The following is a 19,772-nucleotide window of genomic DNA, read 5'->3' on the forward strand; positions in this document are numbered from 1 at the left end:
GACATTTCTGGCTGCAAATTTCAAAACGCTGACTCGAAACGGTACCGTACGGTACATAAAAATTTGTTTAAGCTATAGGCTATACTATTTCTCGTAAGTGTTGGCTTTTTATTGGAGAATCACTTGATAGTTGATTTGGTTCAATTTTTTGATAAACCGTCTACGTCCCGAAAGTACTTTTTCTTGAATTAATTGTTTTTTTGTTTTTTGTTTTTGTTTTTGTTTTTTTTTTTTGTTTTTTTGATGACTCAATATTGATTCGTCGAAATGAAATAAAGTTTTGTAGTGAATACGTTTGTATATAATTAAGTGTGAGTTATATGTGACTTTATACTTAAGTTGCTCTTTTATTAATCACCAATTCAAAATGTTAGTTTTATGTTGTTTTTTGTTTTTTGTTTTTGTTTTAAATTCAATCTATTCAATGTTGTCCCGCCATCCCACGAGAGGGCGCTAAAGCATTTCGCGTGCTGTATGTTCAAGAGCAGTGTCTACACGCCTAGCAGCCTTGATGATCGAGTACTTGCTGGTCGTCGCAGTTTAGGCTAGTGAGGGATGGGCGATTTCACGTTGTAGATTGCAATACGACTAGTACTACCAGCTTGCTACGCTTACCTTTCGTAATCATTCATATTATATAAGAAGTAATTTTGTGGACATTTAGTTGTTGTGGCAGTTTCATAACGTCGTAATGATCTGACCTAAATGATATGGAACTCAGATCATGGACAATTGCGACGATTATGAAGCGATTCCTACTTCGAAGTTTAGCACACACTTGCTTGCTGGAGCCATGGCGGGTATTGGAGAGCATTGCATAATGTACCCTATTGATTGTGTAAAAGTGAGTTTCTGAAACATCGAATTACTTACATGTTTATTGTGCGAGTATCTATGGATTACTGTGTTTCTGTCAGGGTAAAGTATTGATCAATTTCGCGTACTGAATGAATGCAATCCTAAAAGTGGTTACTCGGCTTTGACTTCCTAACTGAGTAAGGAACTCACGTGGCACACGACACAGTACACACTCTATCAAGATACAGCGGGATGATATGCACTTTTCGTACGGTGAGGTGTGCGGAGGATTTTGAGCCTGGACGAGCAACCCGGCCTAGCTCCTCTTACTGTCATTAGGGCATAAGCATACGACCCAAAAAAGGTCAATCGAAAAAAAACTGACAGTCATTTATTTAAGACTGGTCTTTTCAACGTATAGGTCTAGGTAAAGAAGATCCTCCAACTAGCCTAGTAAAATAATCCTGGTTAATTAAGGTACCAGGTCTGCAAAGTTCAAGCCAATCAAATTTGTTGCAGAGAGCACAGAGGTGGTAGCAGTGCACCCACAGCAGCAAGATTTTGTGGAGCTACGATAGTGTGGTATGGACGTGCCATATTGATGGCTCAATCAATGCACGTTCAGGGTCTTGATATTGATTATTACAAATGAGGCATTTCGAGCGAAAAACTGCCCCATAATATTGCAACATTTAAAAATTTTTCTCAACCTCCCCTTATTCTCTTATGCCATGGTGGCACTTCTATGTATGGTCTGCTTTTAGTTAATAAATCACTAAGTATATACTTACTGTAGGCCAAGTAAGTAACAGTAGAAGAATAAAGTAAAATAATATAACAAATACAACAGTACTCAGTTAGAGCGCATATTATAATTTTTAGTTTGCCCAATGTGATTGTAGTGTATGATTACTATAGATTTAAACCTCCTCCACTCACTGTTCACTGTTAGTAGGCATCCAGTCATGCCATAGTAATGACCACAGTGTCTGCATTTTCTTCAAATCTTTTTGAATAAGTAGTAAACCTTGGCCGAACACTAACAGTATTCAAAGAATCAGGATGTTTGTGATGTGGTTTGTAATGTGGTTGTCAATAACTTTGCACATAACTTGGTATCTTTTGTATATTTACACTATTTCATAAATTTCAAATAAGAATGTCCAATAAGTCTTCATGCTCTGTAAAAAAAAAAACAGGCAATACAGTAAACACTACTAGGCCTTAGTATATGGAAACACTGATCTATTTCTTAGTTTTAGCACCAATTAAATTAATTCCTTATTCACTGTCTTTTCTGTGATTGTCTACACCACATTTTGCCCTTGTGCTAACAGCAGGTCTATGCAAATTCGCAGTATTTTAGTATTGAATTGTAGCCTTTATAGACAGTAATCTGATGAAAACTGATAATGGAATTATTAAATTGAAGTGAATTGGTAGTGCTGGTGGGTGGTTTATAGTATATCAACAGTAAATGATGGTTAACAACATTGTAGATTATCTGTGTCCAAGTTATATAATCTGCTCTAGATATTTTAGAGGGTACTGCAATTAAGTTCATTTGATCATTCACATTCCCTATAAATATATTAATTAATAATAATTATTAAACATTTTATCTAAGTTTGAAACAACCTGCAGGAAGGTAATTTTGACTCAATGTTTGATTGGTTTTATTTGATCCAACTCCAAGCTTAAAGGCAAATTTGTGCAAGTTTGTGCACAAAAGAAGAAGGTGTGCTCGAAAAAAAAAAGAAAACACAGAGAAAAATGGTAGATAACAATAACAACAATGAAAACGTTTTATATTCTAATGCATTGTTAAGCAAGGGGTCAGCTGCTTAAGTATTACATTACAGTATAAGCTATTTGCAATAACATTCAGTGTTGTAGTCCGTATTATCATTTCTACATGAGTCTTTAGCAATATACATTAGTAGTACAAACGCAGTAATACATCTAATAAAATATATGAAACTAAATTAACAGCATGTTTCAGTGTGTCACACGTCATCATAAGGCAATAATGCTTATGCTATTACCGGTTTATATACTACCAGTTTCAAATACATTACTACCTGATTGTTTACACAATTAACACATGGAAGAGTACATAACCTATATCTGGTTCTTTGTTGTTTTATTTTCAGACACGGATGCAGAGTGTCCGTACATCTCAGACGATGTACCGCAGCGTGTTTGGAACGCTCAGCACTATCATTCAAAATGAGGGATTGTTCCGGGTCGTGCGGGGTCTGAATATTGTAGCTCTTGGAGCTGGACCTTCTCACGCCCTCTACTTCTCCTGTTACGAACATTTAAAGAAGACACTGAGCTCTGGGAAACCAGGTCAAAATCCATTGGTTAATGGTAGGTAGAGTATCTTAGGGTGTGTTTCTACTGATAAACGCAAAATAATTGATTTTTTTTTAATGAGTACCAGACAGTCTGCTCGTGTTGCAACTGCATTTTTAATTTTTCGAAAATCGGTTTTCGTGACGGAAATTACGTCACCCTTTTGTTTATACAACACGTTGTTTCCTAACTGTATAGGATAGTATCTTTCTCATTCCTGTCATGATGACGAGGAGTAAGATATGGTGTGGGGCAACAAGGCAAAGGTTTTCGGCTGTGTTCATCGGCACAATGAACGAGGACAACGGTAGACCCAAAAGAGCGGAGAGACCTAGGCCCAATATCCCCCCCACAAAATAGTTACAAAACGAATTCGTAATACGATCTAGTCTTTGCAGTGATTGAACTGGAGGTCACATTTCACCTGATAATCGCTTTTTTTGTGTTGCAGCTAAAAGGTGCACAGCCAAAATCGGTTATTTGCCATTCAAACACGCTATCCGTTGCATGTTTTTGATCGATTTTTTTTAATCACTTTTTTCAAAAGGGTCCCGTTTCTACTGCGAGAATAAAAGCGATTTTTCGAAAAATCGATTTTTAATTGATTATTTCTTTCCAGTAGAAACAGGCCCCTAACATAAGGAATTTAATATATAGCACAAGGCAGGGTGGCTCCAGGGGTGGGGGCAGTAGGGCCCAAAGAAAGGAGAAAGATAGAAGCATGTTACTCCAAAACAAGCTAATTTTATATTTAAATTCCATGTAGCAGTGTCTATATTGAAGCATTTCACATGTCGCATGCATGGCCCCTACCGAGATTTTTCACTGGATTCGTCCCTGCAAGAAGATCAGTATAGTACTGTTGCACCAAGATTAGTCTAACTTGTCCAAAAAGTGACATACAATTCTTCCAAAGCTTGAAGTTGATATTTTTCAGTATGTAAATTATCTATTGTTCAAGTGTACATCATATCCTCATTATAGTTAAATCAACACTTTGTGCCCTAGACAACAGTCCTATTATCTTATCATTGGTCATGTGATTGGTCCTGTCATCCCATATTGAATGCAGAGTATTTGATGACAACTGTGACCTTGTTTTTTCTGCACTAGAGAATTGCTGTGTCATGCATTTGCATGACTTGGCATTTATCCAATAGTTATCGACTGACACTTAAAGATATATATAATTAATGAAAAATCAAAATGAAATTATATTGGTTGGAATCCAGAACATTATATTTGTAATTTAATGTTTAATATTTAATATTTTTTACAATATTCGTGGTGGGGGGTTTTTTACATGGAGAAGCAGTGAAGGGAACTTGGTGGTTTGAAATGGAATCTTGGTACAGTATATTAAAACCAGGCTCTGGAGGAAAACAAAAATTGATATCAAGTTCAATTTACATTTATTTGACCATTAATTAAACATAACTATAACATAAGCAATTTCATATATACAGTATATATATATATATATATATATATATATATATCGTAATATATGTATATATATATATATATATATATCCTAATAACTGTATGTTGTACAACTGATTTTTCTAAAGCACAAAAAACATATTTGACAAAAACTTGGGAGCGGTTAATGAGATACAGGTTTTTGAATATTTAAAAATTGAGGGAGGAGGGAGGGGCAGAAAGGGGTGTAACCACCCATTTTTCTACCTTTTCCACAGTTTTGAAATATTTAGAAATCTGTACCTCAGTTTTTCATCAAATATGCTTTTTTTATCTTACGAAAATCTGTTGTATACATTATCACAGTACTGTACAGTATTTCCTTTTTTATTAGTATTTATTGTTAACTTTACTTTGTCACCAACAAATACTGTTGTTGTGCTGCTGTTTGCTTTTTACTGATAACATCAAGTACAGTATTTACAATGTCTCTTAATAAAATATTCAGAGGTTATGTAACTGTCATGGAAAGATTAATGTGATCGTTTTTTTTTTGTATTCATCAAGTCCAAAGATGAAAGTTTGGATGGTAATTTCACGTAAGTAAATTCACCAAACAAGATCACTCTTGAGTAGATAGAAAGCTATTCTTTATTCTGGATACTCCTCTAAGGACATATGCTATTCCTAAAGGTTCTTAAAATATCTGAGTCATAAGTAGCTTATTGTATATTTTTGGAGATAATAGATTTGGGGGGAAAAACCAAACAAAATAATGAAGTGTTAATTTATTTAACAAAATAGTTAACCAAAATTGAATGTATGTTAATACCTCTTAAACACTTTTGTGATTTGTAGTTAAGATATAGCTTACTTAGCTTGGTGGTTAAGATACTTGCCTTCCAATCCCTGGGTCCTGGGTTCAAATCCAGTTACAAGGATTTTTTTCTTGCAACTAAAAATCTTCTCCCGGACCTAAGCCTTGTAAGAAGAATTAGTTTATGAATCATCTTATTATTTTATTACAAATCATCAATATTCCTCCAGGTATGATTTCCTTGCTTAGTGATATTTTTTTATACATTTACAGAATAACATCTTTTTAAACTTTATATCACAACAGATGTAATTTTATACCTCCATTCATAAACCAAATTGTTTTGCGTATTTTTGGTTTATTGTTGTTTATTAAAGCCAAACAAACCTTCTATAGTTATTCATGAAACTTATTTTAAACATACATTTGTAATTGTATCCTAATAATTATGCATCGTTTTAAAAATTTAAAGCATGCAGATGTTTTTATCTTATAAGTAGCAAGAGCGGCAGCAGCATTGGTGGCGCAAGAGTATTGGCAATGTTTTATTTTGCATTTCAACTTACTTGTACGATACTTTAAATTCTTGGAAAAGCATCTTTTAAACACCAAATTATTATTAAGAAAAATTGATAAAAATGTATAATTGTTACTGTAACCCAGCTACTCAGAAATTACCTAGTAACTGGGATACTAAAATGTCAGATTGTCGTTATGGCGATCAATGTAGTCTGCTGATTGTTTTTGTTTGTTTCAGCTGTTGCCGGGAGCATTGCGACCTTGTTGCATGATGCAGCAATGAATCCAGTGGATGGTAAGATAAAAAAGAAAACGTGCAGAATTTTTTTTTGGATGTTATTTACATTATTGTGAATGGTGCTATTATTAATCACACGTTTCTACACCTCCTGTTATTGTAGCCTATATTTACAGTGGCTTTCAGCTTTGTATTTGGAATTATTCTAAAAAAAGAAAAACTAATTATTGAATAATGTAACCCAATCTATGAATATTACAGAAAAACATGCTATAATTTTATATGTAGATTGGAAAAGAGTACAAACAATTTAGTTAAAACCCGTTTATCAGTACTGTTAAGTGTATACAGTATTTTTAAATTCTTGTGATGCTCTATTCTGTTTTCTGCATTTGTAATGTTCCTTTGTATTTTGAATTTATATGGCTTTTGATTGCTGAAATAAAGATTTAAAAAAAAGATTCAATTAAAAAATGCTTGAATTAACAAGCTCAATGCATTATTAAATAGAAGACTTCTTTTTTGTGGCTTTCATTTTTTTTCTTTCCATCTAGACAATTGTACATGGGCTTTGTAAATAATTCATTCGTTAATTAAATTCTTTGAAACACATTAACTCTTTGTGAAATTCAAGGCGTTTTTTTTTTTCCACATATCCACGGAATCTCATCTGTTCTTGTGCGACACTACATGGATTCTATCTCATTGTTGTAATGATTGTTATTATTTGTCGACAAATATGCAAATTCACTAATTACGTAGTTGTGAAGCAACGATTGCAGATGCACCAAAGCCCATACAAGAGTGGAATTGACTGCATGAGGACTATTTGGCGGAGCGAGGGCAGCCTCGCTTTCTATCGTAGTTACACTACACAACTGACAATGAATATCCCATTTCAAGTCATACATTTTGTAACATATGAAATTGGGCAAGAGACACTTAATCCCAAGCGGGAATACAACCCTAAAACCCACGTTATCTCGGGTGGATGTGCTGGAGCAGTTGCAGCAGCGGCCACAACTCCGCTGGACGTGTGTAAGACTTTGCTCAACACTCAGGAAAAGTTAGTTTTGAATAATAGAAACGGCACAAATGTTGCAATTACGGGTATGATCAATGGGATGAGAACGCTTTACGTAAATGAAGGTCTTTCCGGATTCTTCAAAGGCTTACGTGCCAGAGTAATCTTCCAAATGCCGGCTACGGCGATTTCATGGTCAGTCTATGAATTCTTTAAATTCATGATCACTAAACACACGGATACGGAGACTAACACAGCAGCTTCAACAGGGCTTGTGATGGCAAGTACAAATCTATCATTAAAGGGAGAGAAGCAGTAGGGTAATTTGTCTTTAAATTTCAAATCAAGACATTTTACCACAAGTTGTGAATCGGAGGGAGATTTGATTGTGGCATCACTACAGAAAGATTTAAGGGGGAAAATCACTAGAGTAAGCATTTCTGTAGAACATATCAAAATATAATCATATTATTGACAGTGGTGGTGCCAGAGTTTGCACTAATGTGTGTGGGAGGGGGTACTAAAGCTGTCCAACAGGGGTCTGACAACTTTCTGTTGGATACTGTCAGGATTGGGCTTGAATCCTTGGAGGGGGCACCAGGGGTCTTCCCTTAGCGCCTAAAACTGGGGAAATTTTAAGCCGTTGTGAGATATTTTAGCATGTAATATGCCCAAAAGTTTTTATATTTAAGAAAAAATAAATTTGCCCAGTTTATTGGTCTGACAAGTAGAAGGCAAGTTGATTGCATCATGGGTGGCTTAAGTTCCTTGGGCCCGCTGGCACCGCCCCTGCTCGTGAAGAAGTAGAATGGGATTGTTGTTGAGTTTGTAATAAATAGATGCATAACTATGAAATAATTTGTGATATTTTAGCTAAGATTGTGAATGTTGTGCTTGTATACTTAGTACAGTACTACACTATTGATGGATCATAGATTTAGGGTTGAATTAAAAACTTAACAACTGAAGTGTTTCATTAGGCTGGTGATCACCTACTCTACAGTAATTTCCATTCCAAAATTTTATATTCTTTTACTAGAAAAGTCCTTAGTCCTTACATATATGTATCCCCACCAAATTGCCTATTTCAAAACCCACCGTTCCCCATTTTTATATTTTTATTCAATTATTATTGTTTGATTGTCAAATTAACTACATCAATCTTTAAAGGTATTTGGATTCACCTGGATATTTTTTATATTTAGCTCATTGGAAGTGTTTACCCTTTCCTTTAATGATATGGCCCAAGCGAACAAGTTACAAAGCAATGGACCTTTCTGGGGTGTCAATCAAACTTACCAATCAGAACATTGCCAGGAATACGCGAATGGCCAACACGCATGTGTTTACATACATTCCGCTATTGGGACCCTGGTTCTGGTATATGTACTACCCAAGTACCCCAGCATAGAGGTTCACATGGGTAGGGTTGATCGTGGCACCTTCTGTGTTGTACAGTGTATGGAGTGCATAGTATTATCGCAGAGTTGTTGTAACAAGGGGCGGCAGGGCTTAGCGGAAAGGTCCATTAATCCCTATCCCCAATTTTCAATGCGCTTGGGTTACACAAATTGATTGCTACATACATTAATGTTAGAAAAGCATTGGTTTAGTCATCTTGGTCAGTGACTGATCAAAATCCTGTACTGTATGGTTAAATACCTGTATCCTGTTATGATCCATTGTTTTCTTGACCACATGCAGTGATCACTTCCTTTCAAACACTTCAATTGACACTAACAACATGAAACTATATGTTTAGCATATATTATTGTAGTCTTGCTCAATCATTTTAAAACAGGGGTGGCACCATAGGGGGTGCACACAGACCCACCCACCCGTCAGGGAGAAAAACCACAATTCGTCTAGGGAGAAAACAATTATATGTATTTTCTACATATTTGTAGGTTAAATAATCCTTTGAAACCCCCAAATTTTCGAAGCCCCTGGACCACTCAAAATATTACGATTGACGCCTGACCACGCCCACTCTGCTCTTGTCGGGCAAATCCTGGAGCCACCCCAGTTTTAAAAATAATAGTAACAGTAATAGTATAATAATAGTAAGTGGGTATTTGTAAAACAACATTGTTTGCCAGAAAACAAGAAACATATTCTGCTTTTTATTTTCTTGGTTAATAAAAGCTGTAAACATTTTATCCAGAGCTGTATTGAAAGCTAATTGATCAGTGTTATTTTTGCAGTGTTGATGTACATTTAAATTTAAAGTGCAATTAACAGAAGACAATTGGAAATGAAATAAATCAAATTAAAGCCTAGTAATTTATTCATACTTTGTTTACAATTCACATTAAGTTTAAAAATAGTTTGTTTTGAGTTCAGGCATTTTTCCAGTACTTAGTAATGCACTTTACAATTGGGTACAGTAACTTGCTCTTCAACAGGCTGACTATTTCTCTTGAAATTGAGTATTTTTCAAACATTTTTACAAAAAAAGAATTGAAGATTTAATTAATATTAACAGCCTTATAAATGCACTGGTTGGGCTAAGCTAATTAACATTTTGAATTAAATATTTAATAGCTTAGTTTTATGTTATTGACTTTCAATTGAAAATTAGAATAAAAAAATATCTTAATCTTCAATTTACAGAATTCTTAACTGGCTAGCAGTTATTTTTGGATTTTCGTAATGAAATGTCAGCAAAGAAAGAACTGAACGCCTTTTCTGTCTCGTTGAAAGTTTATAACATACTTGATCCATTTAAATGATTGATTCTGTATTTTTATTTAAACAGGACTAACAAATTTTACTGTCCTATCATAAATATCAATAATATATAAGTATTGAAAAGAATGTTGAGAACAAAATTTCATGAAAATAATTACATTTTCGATTATTATATTGATATCTCACCAACGATGCGTCTCATTTTGTGGCGTTATCTCTCGTATATTAATAAAAAATACGCACAAAATTGTAGGATTTATGTAGGATGTAGACAGTGATTCAAGTTTGTTAAACCAAAAGGTACAAATTTATACAACAAAATTATATACGAGGATAGTGTAGAAGTGTGTGGTACTATATTATACAGGTATTCTATTATGAACTTTTTTTTAATGTATTATCTAAGCAGGTTTTTTTTGGGGTTTTTTTCTACATACTGTATTGTAGAATTTTGAAACATCATCTCTGTACATTTTAATTTGGTGATTTTATTAAAAGAATGAATGCATTTAAATTGATAACTGTATTTAATATTATTATACAGGATCATTGACCATTATAATTGCTATCAAAAATTAAGATGAAGTGATTTTGTTGTTTGTTGATTGTGTATTTGAAACCAAATATACATGAGTAATTTTGAGGGTTGTAAACAAATCCCAGTTATTTCATTTATGTAAATTTTTGTGACCATATTAGGCATAGTATATTATGCTAATTTATTATTGCTTATTATGTTGTGCAGTAGATTATGACTACTTTGGAAAGTAGACTACCATAAGGCGACTCTTTTTATACCTTGTTTAGCGACTTTTATTTTTTGCCAATTAGAGCACTCGCCGCCACGAAGAAATGGCTTGAAATCTCCAAAAAATAACATATATTTCTTCCTAATTATATTAATTTAAAGCATTTAACCATCCTATTACCAAACTGTTTACATTCACCTCCGTCTGGATATTTTTGGCAAAACTATTTCCTAAATAAATTTAGTTTTGATTTTTTCCTTCCTCTGATGATCTTGAAACAAAGTATAAAAAAAGTCTCGCCTGAACATCTGTTGAATCTAGTGGTTAAGAACCTGCAGACTGACAAAAATATGAATGAGGTTCTTATATATTTTCCTGGATATTATATATAATAGTTTTTGTTGTATAACTTGTAGAACCTATTCAGGCTGCTTTTATAAATGAAGATTGTTATAAACAGATGAAAGTACAGTTGTTGTATTCACTATTTCATCTTTTTTTAATAGCAGTACACTGAAAAATTATTTGTATAGCCTTTGAAATATTATTAGCCCTAACCACAGCTCAAGTGCCTTGCCCAAGCGAAATTGATCGTGTGGGATTCTTAGCTGTCTACACTATCATGTGACCATGTGAGCATCACCTTTTTAGTTCCGTTAGACTTGGTTGAGATCTTTTTTAGCTGTACTTCCTCTATTATACTGCCTTTATGAGGCATTCTATAAACACTTGGCTGCTTTTCCCCTTGTCTATGACCTTGATATGCAGAGCCAGAAAGGCTGTTTTCACATTAAATAATTCTTTCATTTATTTAGATTTTAATAATGTTATAGTTATGATAATTATTGTGATTACTAATTATGTTTAAAAAAGTTTCCAAATTGACTCCCTAACCACCAGGTAATAAAAAAGGTTATGTTCAAGCACTGAGTAGATATTGGTAGAGGAAATGTACTGAAAGTATTTAAATAAGAAATAATATCCACATTAATTAAAATAGTTTTTAATTTGTACACATGATTATAAATGTACTATTGCAATAGCAGCCTAATCTAATTGCATATCTTTATCTTATTCAATTGATCAATACATTTTTTTGAGAAAGTATAATACATTTTGAAAAAATTTAAAAGTTTTTTTTGAGTTTGTTGTTGGTAGTCTTTACAGTCTGGAGCGCAACTTCCGGGCATCTAGTTTCTAGATCTGATGATGCAAGTTGAGGGAGACTTCGGTCCTGCAAGCAAGAATCTCACAGAAACTAACCCATCTCAAGCAAATTTATTATATCTGCATGTTTTTACTTTACCCTTATCAATTCTCTCACTGAAGTGAGTGTCAATCACCAATGCATACAAAGAAAAATCAATATTGGATTGGATTTATTCAGTGTAAACACCAAGGATAGCCCACAAAAGTCTAGCAGAACACTTATTTCCAGTGGAGTCCTTTTGGTGGTGGTTGGGTGGAGACAATTTCCACTCTTTTCGAAGAGTGTACTGCATTTTTTAGATGTATTGTCCCATGCTAAATATAAAAAAAATCATGAAATTTTTTATATTAACTTACCCATTTTGAAGTAACATATTCAAAAATTTCTACCCATCAATCTACAGCAAAAAATTATAGAAACACTTCTAGTCACTGGAAATGTTTTATTATTTTTATTATAATTTGTTGGTTTAACAATCAGGGTACAATTTTAATAAATTCAATAATTTCTATGCATTGTCCCATGCTAAATATAAAAAAAATCATAAAAATATTTTTTTTAATAACTTGCCCATTTTGAAGTTACATAAAAGTTATTAACTTGAACATAGAAATTAGTGTTTTTCAAAAATGTCTACCCATCAGTTTACAGCAAAAAATGATAGAAACACTTCCAGTCACTGGAATGTTTTATTATTTTTATTAAAATTTGTTGGTTAATCAGGGTACACATTTTTTAAATTCAATAATTTCTATGCACAAGTTAATAATTTGTATGTTATTGCAAAATGAGCAAGTTTATTTCAAACTTATTTTTTATGATTCTTTGACATTAGCAAGGGACAATACATCTTTAATGTGCACATGGGACATTAATGCACACAGGACCAATGGCTTAAACATCTCATCCGAAAGACGGTGCGCTTTTGTAACTTGTATTTCAGCCCTTTAAACACAAGGAAAGGCAGCAATGGGAATTTAACCGGGGACCTAGGGATCTCGACGGTTCAGCGCACACACAATGGCTACCACCAGATTAGCCGACTGAGCTAAGCTGTTAAGAGAGTTCATTTAACCAGATCTCCCAGAAGTCCCCAGGAGTAAAGGTCTAGGGTCTGTCTATAGCGAGCACAAGTTCCTATGCTGCTCACTGAGCTCAACGGTTCACAAAGAAATATTGTTCCTGCTTCTTGTGCTAACGACCCCTGTCAAACCCAGCCAGCGTTCGTTGAGTTTTAATTGGAGTCTGACCACTTGGCTCCTTGAATAACCCTCACATTGAGAGTTAGGCGGGTTAGGCCAGTTGTGCTGTAGTTAAGTTGGGTGGCACTGCAATGTGGCTGCCACGTGTCCCCAGCCCAAATTTCCGATTTCCAATGAATGAGGACTAATAAAGAGTAGTAGTAATAATTATTATTTTCGGTCCAAGCTTCCTCGCTTTGCTTGCTGTACAAATTCAAAAAATAAACTTAATAATAATGAATCATTTTGAAGATGTGAGCTTCATTTTGAAGATGCAAGCTTGTATGGCGCAATTTATATTTTTAGTAAAAAGACATACATCGGGGTATGTTACAAAAATATACATGTCATTGTTTCAATTCCCAACATTGAGCTTGAACAACTCATCTCCTTGTTTTATAGCATCCCCAACTCCTTCGCAAACTTCCCTCCATTTTTCAGGCATGGATTCAAGTCCATAATAAGCACCACCAATAGCACCAGCCATGGTTGCTATTGTGTCAGTATCTCCATTCATTGAGATGGCGTATAGAATTGTGCGAACAAGACCATTTTGTGTTGGTATAGTCTCAATTGATTTAACCGAGCGCAAGAAACAGTAGACTGCAGTTACTACAGACCTTTGAGCAGCTATACCATTTCCTGAAATTTTAAAGAACAAATATAAATTAAGTTGAATCCAAAATGAAAACAAAAGTAATGCTGCCCTCTACAGGTCAGTTCCAAATTTATCTAATCTCAACATTTTCCTTTGCATGTTTAACATCACATTTTACATTATTAGCTTCCTGTCGGCTTTAGCCTCCCTTCCAGCATGCCAAAATCCTGCCCAACTTTTTCTGCTTCTACTCGGGCATCATTAATTTGCAATTGACTTCTGGCTTACCAAGAACTTCAACAACCTCTTTGTTATCAACATTGTCTCTCTTGAGGAATTCTTGGGCAGCCATCAGTTTTCTAGTGTATACAGGGTCATCTGCCACACTTTCATCTAACCTATTAGTAAATTGAAAATTAGATTGTTAGGTGATAATATAAGGGTGGGGCCTACATAAGGGTATACAAGTTACACAAAATTACAAGGTATGGGTTAAATTGCAAAATAGATGCGCCGTCAATAAATTACTGTATAAGGTGGAAAATGCACCCTCCCAACTCAAGATCCTTCTAATTCGAAACCATATTTTCCAAGAACCAAATAAAAATCAAGGCAAAAACACAAAGCTAACCCATAAGTGGAGACTAAACCCAGAGACCACTCCACATTTTCATGTCCCAAAGTGGTCTAGAATTGGAGGGCAAACTATATTTAATGTCCTGTTGGGGACTATGTTGACTCGCAAGATAGGTTAGAACTCGAATTATAGATTCCAAGAAGATGGTTAATGACACATCATTGACTCATCAACTACCTGTGTGAATAACCTTAGTTACTTCCTGAAGTTGACCATAAGGTAGGACATGGAATGTACCTGTTGGTGCGAATGTGGGTTTCCTTGGAATTTAAACATGACATTAAAGCAATGTTTTAACTAACACACTGGAAACATAAAATGTTCCCCTTAAAATATCTTTATGTTTGTATGTGGCGGTCTGTGTTAGATGAAAAATTTACTTTGGCTCTACAATCCATTTTAATACCCAGTCTTGATGTATATTGTGTTTAAAGGCCAACTCAGACAGCGTCGGCCGACGCAGCCCGACCCGATTTGTTGTCGCGTCGGGTCTGTGTGAGTTGAACGCAGACGCGATGGTGTGCGTCGGGGGCAGTCGCGTAGTAGAATATTAAACATGTTTAATATTTCTCACGACGGCTTAAGACTGTCCCCGACGATAAATCTGGTAGGGCTGCGTCGGCCGACGCTGTCTGAGTTGGCCTTAAGATGTCGAGGAAATATTTAATATAAAAACACTGTACTTTGATTTCTTAGGTTGATTGTCTCCACTGTCTTGCATGGTGTGATCTATTGCTTCTACATCTTTCATGATGTCAATTAATTTTTCAATAAATTGGTCACTATTGACAGCAGTTCCAGCTTCAATGTGTAATGCAGAATAGACAGCGCAGCTAAGTAGGAGGGCGCCATTGTAGCCAAGGCAGTTGGAATGTGTAATGCGAGCAGAATCAACAGCCACCTGTAAAAGTAAACAATTTAATGAACAAGGTTTTACAGTACAGTACTATGAAATATCATATTGGGCAACTGTTACCAGCTTAGCAAATTGTTAACATTGGCTTTAATAATATAATAATAAAAAAATGACAGAAAACTTGTAAGCCACTGGGTGACTCCTTCCTGCCCCCTGAAAAAAAAAAAGAACAATGAATGATCCCTAAGGTAACTTGCCTGTTTCATCATTTCAAAGTTATTATAGAACGCAAGACCAACAGGAGCCACTCTCATGGCGCCACCATTTCCATATGACCCACTTCCATTAAACTGCGTCGTTGCAGGATGAAAAACATCGGTCAATTCAGGGTCACCGAGTGGTCCAAGTATATCAATGACGTTGCCACCATACCCTCTGTTTGACTCTTTTAAGTACTCATCATGAAATCTGCAGTAGAAGAAGAACTGCCTTAACAACTACTGAATGCTGAAATGTTGTTTGAAGGTTTGCATGGAGAATAAGATATATTAATGCTTGCGGTACACCACGTAGATAGTTCTTTAAAGAACTGATGATGTTGGCTGAAAATACCTCAAATGTTTCAATTGAGTTGCTTCAATTGTCTTCAGGAGAATAAAATCTGCAGAAATTCCAAAACAGGGAAACACTTGCTGTTGATTGGTGGAAAACTAAACAATAACTGAGACTATGTGTGAAAAGGCTAATACAAAAGTCATGCACAGACTGTGAATACTGGAGGCTATAGACTGTGAATACAGGCTTCTGTATTAGTTCAATAAACAGCATTTCAACAATTTTTACTAGGTTTTTTTTATGTCATGAACAGTAAATCTGACTTTGGAGGTAGAATGAACTAAACCAGTAATGCCTTCAATAGAAAACAAAATTGCTAAGAGTACTTAATTTGAAGTACTGTATAGTTATATCCTTAATTTGTATTTGATGTGATTGTAATGTCAGCTAGTTGAAATATGTTAGTATGAATACATTTTAGCTAGGATAAAAATTACATGAAATTAAATTTGATTTTATTATGAATGTAAGCTTTGATAATTATTAATTTTGTCAATACAGTTTTATAAGCTATTCAGTATATTAATTTGCATAAGCTATATATAAATATATATATATATATTAATTTGCATAAGCTATATATACCAACCCACAAGTTTGAATACACATGCAGGGTAAAAAATTTTTAAATAAAGATTATTACTATTGATAAATGACCTGCTCTATTGTTCACAACTTTATACATATACAAACTTATAATATTCATTACCTTTTTGCCATGTCTCGTGCATTGAATTTGCCTTTGTTGTCAATCAGTGACTGGGCCACTGATCTCGCCATGGCAGTATCATCTGTGTATTCCAAATGCTCTGTCAATCAAAATTAAACAAAATAATTTGCATAATATAATTACCGTATTCTTTAAAGTAAATTTCAAATATTGATGTCAATTGAAAATGTTAAAAAATTAAATTTTTCTGTTTTGTAATTTACTGAAGTTTGAATATACCAATAAGTACTGACTATGGGACAAATTCTTGATGAGGTTTTCAATGATACCACTTGGTTTTATCAAATAGTAAGTTAAACAAAAATTTTGATTTGATCTTACTTGCTTTTAATTCTTTTTCAATGTACCTGCTCAACTGCTGTTCGAACTTGACAACTTCTTCAACACTCTTGACACCACTGACCTCAAATGGAGCGCCGAGGCAGTCACCAGCTACGGCAGCTGCTAAACATCCTTGGAAACGAGAACGCAGGTCCTTGCTGCAAGCTGTAGCTGCCATTGTAAATCTTCTCACTAAATTCAGCTTGAAGAAATTTACCACGATCTGATAGAGTATATTTCTAGACAAAAGAGAAAAACTAATTTTAACTTGGGTGAAGCACTTAATGTAAATTCCTTAACGTTTTTTTTTTTTTTTAAACCTTTAAATCCTTAAATACAAATAACTAACATTGTACATTCTTTTTAAATAGAAACCGATTTTATTTTTACTATAGTTGGTGAAAAACTGAGGTGGTGATGGCATGACTTGGCTAGGGTCTAAGCCCACACCTAGTCCAAAGAATTGCCCAAATAAAATGAATTTACCCAAATGAAAGGTAATTACCCAAATGATTAAATAAAACAAATGTGTTAAAAGTTCAACGAAAACTGCATCAGAAGTTAAATTAACAGTACCTTAACTTTCACATGCTGTATAAAATGCATTAAATATTCAAAATACTTTTCACTGCCTCTACTCTTTATTATACGAATATATAATATAAAATCAATCATTTAAATACCCTTTATTACCATATTATTATGCGAATAAATACAATTAATGAAAATAGGCTTTACCTCTCTAACCATTATTTTACAAATACAAAACACAATGAAATTACCTCTATCCATTAATATGTGAATAAATACAATAAATAATGAACATTCTTCAAATATTATTATTCTTATTGTTGTTATTTTATTTGTTTTTTTTTAAATTTTATTATTAATCTATTATTATTTTATTGTTATTTGTAGTTTCTCGGTTAGCCTATACTTATTTCTGTGTAAAGCGCATAGGGGCAATGTGCAATATGCATTATATGAATATAACACTACTACAGTATATTATTAATATATACCACTGCCCATTATTGCTTTTTTATATGGAACAATCAATACAGTTATTCAACAAATAGACACACAATAAAGCAGAATATAATGTACTGTACCATAATATGACACAATGCAAGTTATGTATATAAATACAATCAATACTGTAATGAAAATACCTTTAATTACCTCTCTACCCATTATTATACAAATAATGAAAATACACTTCATTACCTCTATTCATTATTTATTACACAAGTACAATAAATAATGAAAAGTACTCTTATATTATAAGTCAGTGGTGACATCATCACTTTCATTTGCACTGAATATTCCTATCCCTAACTGATCACTAACTCGATATAGTGCCTCCAATTTTTTGCGTCTCATGTGCAAAAAGCTCAAATTTGTGGTGATTTTACTACAGTACGTTGCTAGGCCAAGCTAAAACGCACACAGCAAACCTAACAAATCTTGCTCTACAGTGCTGGTTAACACGAATGAAGCCTAGACCGTCCTAGACAAGAATAGGCAGAATTGTTACGAGATAACAAGCAACCAGCAGTTTGATTTATGAATATATAACAACCGCTCTTCAAGTAGTTAAATGATTAAAGGGCCATATAAAAGGTGATCGTCCCAACTGACATGTAAAGCAATTATAGTCATCCGTAGAGCACTGCGGGCTTCAGGCAATAATGGCTCCTCCGACTTTTATTTATTCAATTTATTGCATTTCACAAAAAAACATTTACTTCCTTTTTTCCTCTTCAGTGGGTCCTAGCGAGACAAGTACCTACTTCTAGCTAAGACCCACGAAAATTATGATTTTCCACTTTAACATCACAAAAAATCAAACACAAAAAGAAACAAATGCAAAAGGATGGGATGGATTCAGACTCTGGGTCCAAACTAAACGAAAACACCATGAATGGAAAATATCAGATACCATAAAAAATACACATAAATAATGAAAGTTTTTAAATTTTTTTTTTTACTTCTACAGTATTTTCTATTGCATACTTAAAACCTGACTATAATTGCTTATTTCAAAAAAGAGCTGTATCCAGGAATAATATCTGAATGTAAGGCAGGCGAAATTATACTGCTACAGTTTGATTATTGTTGGCAGACGGAATAAACCGGCAGTTCTCAAACATTTTGTCCGACGACTCCAAAAAAATCCAGTCAATTTGCTGAAACCCACTTCTCAGGATGTTAAAGTAACAGAAACTCAAAATGGGTCATTAACTGGTAAACAAAATGATACTTACTTAGAATACGTTCTCTGTACTATACTACACCACCCCTTACTTACTTAGACTACTGGTAGGCCTAGGCCTAGGCCTATACTATAGCAGAAAATTTTAGCATGATATAAAATTTAATTTAAAACAATTCTTGTGACTTTCTCATTTATTTAGCAACCCAACCCAAATTTGTGTTTAACGGCGACCGGGCCCAAAGACAATCGGGCCCAGAGAACGATCGGTACTATTTTCAGAACGACAGGGCCCAGTTTGAAAATAAGCCCGATCGTCCTAAAAATGTCCCTGATAGTCTTACAATGGCCTGATTGTCCTGTGCTGAACTCCGTGGCCGCCCACACAGGCGCAATATTGGTCATATCAACATAATATCAATAAAAGCAGGGGTATAGCTATTCATTAGCTATAGCTCAAAAAACTTAAGCTAGCATTAGTAAAGCAATCAAATATCGAAATATATCACTATTATTGGCTATAGCAGATTACATCATAATTATGCTACTTATTGATATTGATATTAGTCAGATGTAGCTGGTTGTAGCAATTAATATCAACATTATAGCACTGATTTTTAATGATATAGCACTTTTACTGATACATGCTTTGCAGTATCTTTCATGTAACTGATATAAAGTGATATGTCTATTGAATATATAATTTAACTGATATCTGATACATACACTGATA

The 19,772-nt window shown here is 34.1% G+C and overlaps 2 protein-coding genes across 3 annotated transcripts in view; one reads left to right on the forward strand and one right to left on the reverse strand.

Moving 5' to 3' along the window:
- Positions 1-472: 472 nt before the first annotated feature.
- Positions 473-11,741, forward strand: LOC117121367 (mitoferrin-2-like). The gene is made up of 4 exons (XM_033266543.1): positions 473-844; positions 2,952-3,171; positions 6,153-6,209; positions 6,915-11,741. The coding sequence occupies exons 1-4, from the start codon at positions 725-727 to the stop codon at positions 7,493-7,495; spliced, it is 978 nt and encodes a 325-aa protein (XP_033122434.1). The 5' UTR covers positions 473-724; the 3' UTR covers positions 7,496-11,741.
- Positions 11,742-12,679: 938 nt separating this feature from the next.
- LOC117121359 (ADP-ribose glycohydrolase ARH3-like) overlaps positions 12,680-19,772 on the reverse strand; it is a 14,917-nt gene continuing 7,824 nt past the window's right edge. The window contains exons 2-7 of one of the 2 annotated variants that reach the window (XM_033266528.1): positions 16,825-17,026; positions 16,483-16,582; positions 15,416-15,626; positions 14,986-15,203; positions 13,954-14,063; positions 12,680-13,709 (exon numbers count right to left, since the gene is read on the reverse strand). In XM_033266528.1, the coding sequence (XP_033122419.1) occupies positions 13,423-13,709; positions 13,954-14,063; positions 14,986-15,203; positions 15,416-15,626; positions 16,483-16,582; positions 16,825-17,026 (1,128 nt within the window). In that variant the 3' untranslated portion in view covers positions 12,680-13,422. Of the gene's footprint in view, positions 13,710-13,953; positions 14,064-14,985; positions 15,204-15,415; positions 15,627-16,482; positions 16,583-16,824; positions 17,064-19,772 lie in introns of both variants that reach the window. The other variant, XM_033266529.1, reaches the window with a different exon arrangement.

The sequence above is a fragment of the Anneissia japonica genome, unplaced genomic scaffold, assembly GCF_011630105.1.
Source record: "Anneissia japonica isolate Jap-2015-1 unplaced genomic scaffold, ASM1163010v1 scaffold21_len1647178_cov195, whole genome shotgun sequence".
In the NCBI taxonomy this organism is placed as follows: domain Eukaryota; kingdom Metazoa; phylum Echinodermata; class Crinoidea; order Comatulida; family Comatulidae; genus Anneissia; species Anneissia japonica.

What these genes read in the sequence shown, in the direction of transcription:
- LOC117121367 (XM_033266543.1), top strand. Translation starts at nt 725, where the DNA reads ATGGACAATTGCGACGATTATGAAGCGATTCCTACTTCGAAGTTTAGC. An exon ending in ACCCTATTGATTGTGTAAAA is followed by an intron (nt 845 to 2,951) that starts GTGAGTTTCTGA and finishes TTTTATTTTCAG; the next exon opens with ACACGGATGCAGAGTGTCCG. An exon ending in TCAAAATCCATTGGTTAATG is followed by an intron (nt 3,172 to 6,152) that starts GTAGGTAGAGTA and finishes TGTTTGTTTCAG; the next exon opens with CTGTTGCCGGGAGCATTGCG.